Below are 6,379 nucleotides of genomic sequence, written 5' to 3'. Positions count from 1 at the left end.
ATGAGAACAGCCAACCACTATTAAGGTAGCAACTAAAATTCTGCATTTTCACATCCTCTGATTATCTGAAAAAAAAAAGGATTATTTTATGAGGGAAAAACTATTTTAACTTGGAATAAACACAGGAAAGCTTCAGACTTACACATGAAAACTGCTAAGACACAGAAGCATCCATTTGGGGAAAAATGAGGTTAAAGTAAAAGGAAGATTATAAATATTTATAAACCCATGGTTTAAGATATATTTTTATTCATGAAATCACACAGGTATTCAATTTCTGAAATGTTTGCATCAGTACAAAGTAATTATTGAAAAATCTGTGAAACAAGAAATTTACAGATACAATAGGAAATGAATTGAGCTTGGAAAACAACTCAATGACAAAAAAATGTCTAAATAAATTTTGATTGGGGAGCCAAAATAGCTCAGTTAATGGGTGATCATTAAACTAAAGTCAATTTTGGCTAACAGAATATTTCCACCATTTCTTCAGGATGTTCAGTCCTTGAAAGTCTACATTGAAAACTATCATCATAGATTGCATATATTGTGTCCATTATATTTGTCCCTTTCCTACCAAATCACAGGGGATTGCACCAGTGATGAGGTTGAGATGTGGGCTGGCTACTGACATTGTGTGCACTGTGAGAGGAAAGAGGGGACCATTTGCCCTTAGATCCCTGTGGCATTTGTCATTTACCCTTTCCTGTGCAACTGCACTTCTCTTCACTGTCCTTTATGGTAATGTCAGAAGTGTTATAGCTCAAGGTTTCCTAAGAATCTTTGGCAGAACAGTGTTGGGTAGCCACTTGCCTATATGAAAAGTGGCTTTAGAAATAAAACAATTGTCTATGCATGTTACACGTCTAAGTATTCTCAAGGGATTGTGGTCTACTAGTTGGCCTATCCTGTCTGGTCTTAAACACACCAGGATGGATTTTTTCACTGTCTTAGAGTCCTATAGGAAAATATACCCAGTTGTACTTCATTCTGGCTTCCATTTTTATAATTCTATCCCCTCACATCTAGAAGTCAGTACCTTCTATAAATGGTATCTTAGAATCTTGTCTGTGCCATTGATACCCTAGAGTAAGTTATATGCAAATTTCATTATCTGTAGTTTTCTCCATCTTCTCTGGAATGTTGGCATCTTTCCACCAAGAGTACATTTGACTATATAAAAGAAAGCCCCCAGACAGTGAGTGTGTCTAGTGCCAGAAGGTGCTACATGGGCGACTGGGAGAAAATGATCAATGTCTGTCCAAGCAACTCATGGTCTAACCTACTTAGCAGCAAATAACCTGTTGTGATGCTCACACAAGTGCAATAGTGGCTCACAGCCATGGTGGGAAACAAACTGCTCTTGATTTGGCTAACTGTTCCACTGAGTGGAACAGGACCCTAGCTGGATCTGGGAAACAAATCAGAACCATATCCAAAAATGAGACTGCTCTCCCTTATTAAGCTACCACCAAACATGGGCTAAATGTTGGAGAATCTCCTTCTCTTTTTCTGAAAAATGTAGATCCTAAGGAGAGAGCCACCCCATCATACCTCAAAAGGGCCCTGGCTGAAACTAAGGAAAATTGGCAAAACAAGCAAGGGTGCTGTTTTCTTGGTGAACCTGGTACCAGCACAAGTGTGAAGGAGACCAACACAGAGAACAATCTACTCCTACCATATCAGATATCCAGAGACCCCGAGGCACCCAACACCTTGTCACTGAAGCAGACCCCAAATGAACCCAACATGGCTCAGGAAAATTTTGCAGAAGAGGGGGTGGAAAGAATGTCAGAGCCACACATTGGGTCATGATACCCAGAGACATTTCTCCTACCCATAACTATGGACTAATTCCACAATGTATGACCCATATACCTCAACAAGGAGGGGCCAGGGGGAGGGGGTAGGACATGGATGAGCCTAACATTGTTACCAATTTGACTGTATTCATTGAGTACAAAACTAATTAATAAAAATATACATTTATACAAAAATGTCTAAATCCAAAATAAAATAATAAGAAAGTCTTCTGGACAATACATAGCCAGCTTATAGGAATTTTTTTTTTTTTTTTTTTTGGTTTTTCAAGGTAGGGTCTCACTCTGGTCCAGGCTGACATGGATTTAGCTATGTAGTCTCAGGATGGCCTCAAACTCTCAGCGATCCTCCTACCTCTGTCTCCCGAGTGCTGGGATTAAAGGCATGAGCCACCACGCCCAGCTACTTGTGGGAACTTTTAATGAATACAAGTTTCTGCATATATAGTATTCATGGATGTACATATGAATGTATTTGTGTGTGTATAAAGGCCAGAGGTTGTCAGTAGTTAACTTTCTCAATCATCCTTTGCCTTATTTTTTGATACAGTTTCCCTCATTGAACTAATGTAGCTATTCTAGGTAGCCAGCTTGCTCAAGAGATTTGTATCTCTCTACCTCCTGAATGTTGGGATTACAGGTGTGTATCATCACAACACCTGACATTTAAATACGTGTTGGGGATCTTGAACTCAGATCCTAATGTTTTTGCAGTAAGCGCTTTGGCTTATACTAATTGAGCCATCTCTTCAAGCTTAGCTTGTGGGGTTTTCTTGGTATTGATACTAATATTGCTAGCACTTTTAGTCTTCTCTTTCTCAACCCTGTGCCGAGGAATCCTAAACCTGCTGCATTCAATGCATATTACAGTAATTCCTTTATTTTTAGATAAAAGGAGATATAGATCCATTGGAATCTATAGCCTTGTAAATAATACCATAACAACAGCAAATAGTAACTGTTATAAAGTGATAAACATCTTGAGAGGGATGTCATGTTGAAATTCACAGGATGTAAAAAGAAGTCATGTATATATATTGTTATAGTTTATGGTAGAAGCTATAGATCTCTCTTACCACACAAAGATATTGTAATCATTTCATTTACCTAAACAAATTACAGGGCTTAAAATGTGTCTTAAGAGTAGAATATTTGGGTAGTATGGTGGACAGTTTCATGTTGCTGGGATGAATATACAACCAGACATAGTTTATGGAAGGAAGGGATTTATTTCAAGCTTACAGATCCAGAGGAAGTTCCATCCTTTGTGGAAGGAGCTGGCTCCTATTCATAAGCCTAAGCAGAGAGACAGCACCTAGCAGCCAGCAGCACAAGCAAGCAGGGCCACTCTGTGTGTGCCTTTGGGCTGGATGGAATTCAGATCTTCCCCACTGACACCTGACCCTCCCCCAACTACCCATAGCAGAAGTCTGACTGCTAAGGGTTGAAGCTGTAAAGTAAAAAGAAGAGAAAAGAAAACAAATTTTAGTGTCTGATACATCAAATTTCTATTAATTTAGTAACCTAATTTATAAATGGAAATAGAAATCTTAAATAAAGTATCTCTGTCTAAATTTCTATATGGATAAATTGTAAATAAAAAAGAACAGGAGCTGAAGAGATTGATCAGTGGTTAAGGCACTTGCCTGCAAAGTTTACTAACCAGGGTTCAATTACCTAGTACACACATAAATACAGATGCACAAAGTGGCACATGCATCATAAGTTCCTTTGCAGGCACACTCATTATCATTCTCTCTCTCTCTCTCTTTATCTCTTTGGAAATAAATCAATATATAAAATGTTTTAAAAAAGAAACCAGATTATGATCAGAAAGAATATTAATATATCTGTGTTTAGAGACTAGAGTATTAATGAATAATGATAAAACATATCATCCAAATATTTGTCTTGTCTTTGCTCAAGTAACTTTCTTCTTCATTGCATTGAAAACTCAGTAAAATAATTCTCGTGTCATATAACTACTTCTGTTTCAATACCTTAAAAAGTTCAATTATTTTATATTTTTATTTATTATTATGTTCAAATGTTCTAACATTAGATGTACTCTTGAATTCTAGCTAACACATATCTCAACCTTAATATCAATCATATATACTATAATCATAATGTTTTGTTATTATAAACAACTACAATCATTATGATTTAAAAGAAACCTTAATAGTTCACTGAAAATTAGAAGGAATCCAATTGGGAGGAAAAAAAAATGAATGTCAAAAATAACCATTATGTGATGACAATCTCAGCCTTGAGACTAGAGCCTTTATAGATAAGGACTCCCAAAAGAGGAACATTTCTGTCTGTATTCAGTCACTATTTCAGAGAGAAGTATAATCTAAGGCATTAACGCATAATGGGAAATTTGAAAAAAGCTCCCTTAAAGTATCTATACTCAAGCTAGAGAGATAGCTTAGCTGTTAAGGTGATTGCCTGTGAAGCCTAAGGTCCCACGTTTAATTCCCCAGTACCTACTTAAGCCAGATGCACAAGGTGGTGCATATGTCTGGAGTTCATTTGCAGTTGCTAGAGGACATGGTGTGCCCATTCTCTCTCTTTCTCTCTCCTCAAATGCATAAAATATTTTTTAAAAGATATTAGACTCATAGTAGTAAGCTTTAATTATTTAAATATGGCACTATTTACAGAATGGGGAAGAAGAACAAAGTTTATGATGAGACCAAAGTGTCTATATAATGGAAACTACTTGGAAGAGCGAAGGTACATCAGGATGTAGTGAACATGTAGATAAGTAAGTAGTAGCAGAGAGTCCAGAAGTCAACTTGAAGTATGGAAAAGAAAAATGAAAGCAAAGAAACCAGTGATTCTAGGTAGACTGCAGAAGCAGAGAACTGATGAGCAGCAGCAAACACAATGGCCCTTGATGTCTGCTGGAACTTCATGTTGTGTCTCCCTCTGCCTAAAACAGACGCAAAAATAACTACTGCATGTGGCACATTGTCTCTTTTCCTGGAAAACACCAACAATGTCATGATATGAGATAATATCACATTAAAGCAACAATAAAAGCATTATCATTATTGCATTCTTCTAGGTTAATTCATACTTCTATCTGAGATCACCTTCTTCCTCCACAGCTTCCTCATGGCATTTTTCACCTCTGTATTTCTCAGTGTGTAAATCAGAGGGTTGAGCAAAGGTGTGCCAATTGAATAAAACACAGAGATCATCTTGTCCATGGGGAAGGTGGTTGCAGGGCGTGTGTATATAAATATACAAGGTCCAAAGAACAAAATGACCACAATGATATGGGAGACACAGGTGGAGAGGGCTTTTCTTCTCCCTTCAGCGCTGTGGTTTCTCAGGGAACACAGGATGATGACATACGAGAACATCAGCATGAAAAAACTCACAGTACAAATGGCTCCACTGTTGGACACCAGGAGCAGGTTGATCACATAGGTGTCTGTACAGGCAAGTTTCAACAAGGGCTGCAAGTCACAGAAAAAGTGATCTATCACATTGGGACCACAGAAAGGCAAAGCCAAGGCCAGAAAAACCTGAACCAAAGAATGCACACAGGATCCCACCCAGGCCATGGCCACCAGCACACTACAGACCCTGTGGCTCATGATGGTCATGTAATGCAGGGGCTTGCAGATGGCCACATAGCGGTCAATGGCCATGAGGATGAGAATGAAGATTTCCAAGCAGCCAAAGAAATGAAATGAAAAGACTTGGATGATGCACTCACTGAAAGAAATAGTGGCTTCCTTCAAAAGGGCATCAGCAATGGTTCTTGGTGCTATAGAAGTGGAGAAGCAGGTATCCGACAAAGATAAGTAGAAAAGAAAGACGTACATGGGACTCCTGAGATCTGAGCTTGTCTTGATGGCAGCAACAGTCAGCAAGTTTCCCAATAATGTCCCCATATAAAACAGCAAAAACACAGTGAATACTATTTTCTTTCTAAATGGATCTTGTGTCAACCCCAGTAGAATGAATTCGGTCACATTATTATTCAGTTGCATGGTTTCATTAGTGAACAGAAGGAATGAACATGAATTACATTGTCTGTGAAAAAAAGGATTGTTTATAATATTGTGCAATAACATGGTGTATTATAATCAATAGGAAATATTTCTTAGCAAAAATGTTCTGATTTCTTGTCTGTTAAATGCTTTCTCTTCAATTTTAATGGTGAAATCTATGCTATTATGATTTTTGTTTATTTATGGTTATTAATGTAATGGTTTCCCATCAAATACTGTGAACACTTCCTCTTGGCAGGATTTTGAATAATTTTTCCAATTCAATGAATCTAAAGTTAAATGATGCAATCTTTTTTGATATCAACTTCATTTTTCTTGCTTGATTAGGATGCTATATCATTTTTATCAATATGCCACTCAATATTTGGCCTATATTTGATTGCTCTGGACATTAATGACCTAAATATAAAATTTATATCACTACTATACATAACAAATATCATATATTTTATCTATCTTATATGTCATTATGCATATACATGCAATTAATACAATTTACAAATTCATAATGTTTTATCCACTAGGAAA

The 6,379-nt window shown here is 37.1% G+C and overlaps 1 protein-coding gene across 1 annotated transcript; it reads right to left on the bottom strand.

Moving 5' to 3' along the window:
• Nucleotides 1–4,894: 4,894 nt before the first annotated feature.
• On the bottom strand, nucleotides 4,895–5,830 carry LOC101602836 (olfactory receptor 4C16). The gene has a single exon (XM_004667658.2). The coding sequence runs from the start codon at nucleotides 5,828–5,830 to the stop codon at nucleotides 4,895–4,897; it is 936 nt and encodes a 311-aa protein (XP_004667715.2).
• Between the last annotated feature and the right edge of the window lie 549 nt (nucleotides 5,831–6,379).

This window comes from Jaculus jaculus, chromosome 1, assembly GCF_020740685.1.
Source record: "Jaculus jaculus isolate mJacJac1 chromosome 1, mJacJac1.mat.Y.cur, whole genome shotgun sequence".
Lineage (NCBI taxonomy): Eukaryota > Metazoa > Chordata > Mammalia > Rodentia > Dipodidae > Jaculus > Jaculus jaculus.
Note: the sequence above shows the minus strand (reverse complement) of the source record. Positions and strands in the feature narration are given on the sequence as shown.

Excerpts from the sequence above, each read along its gene's own strand:
- LOC101602836 (XM_004667658.2), bottom strand. The coding sequence starts at position 5,830 with ATGCAACTGAATAATAATGTGACCGAATTCATTCTACTGGGGTTGACA.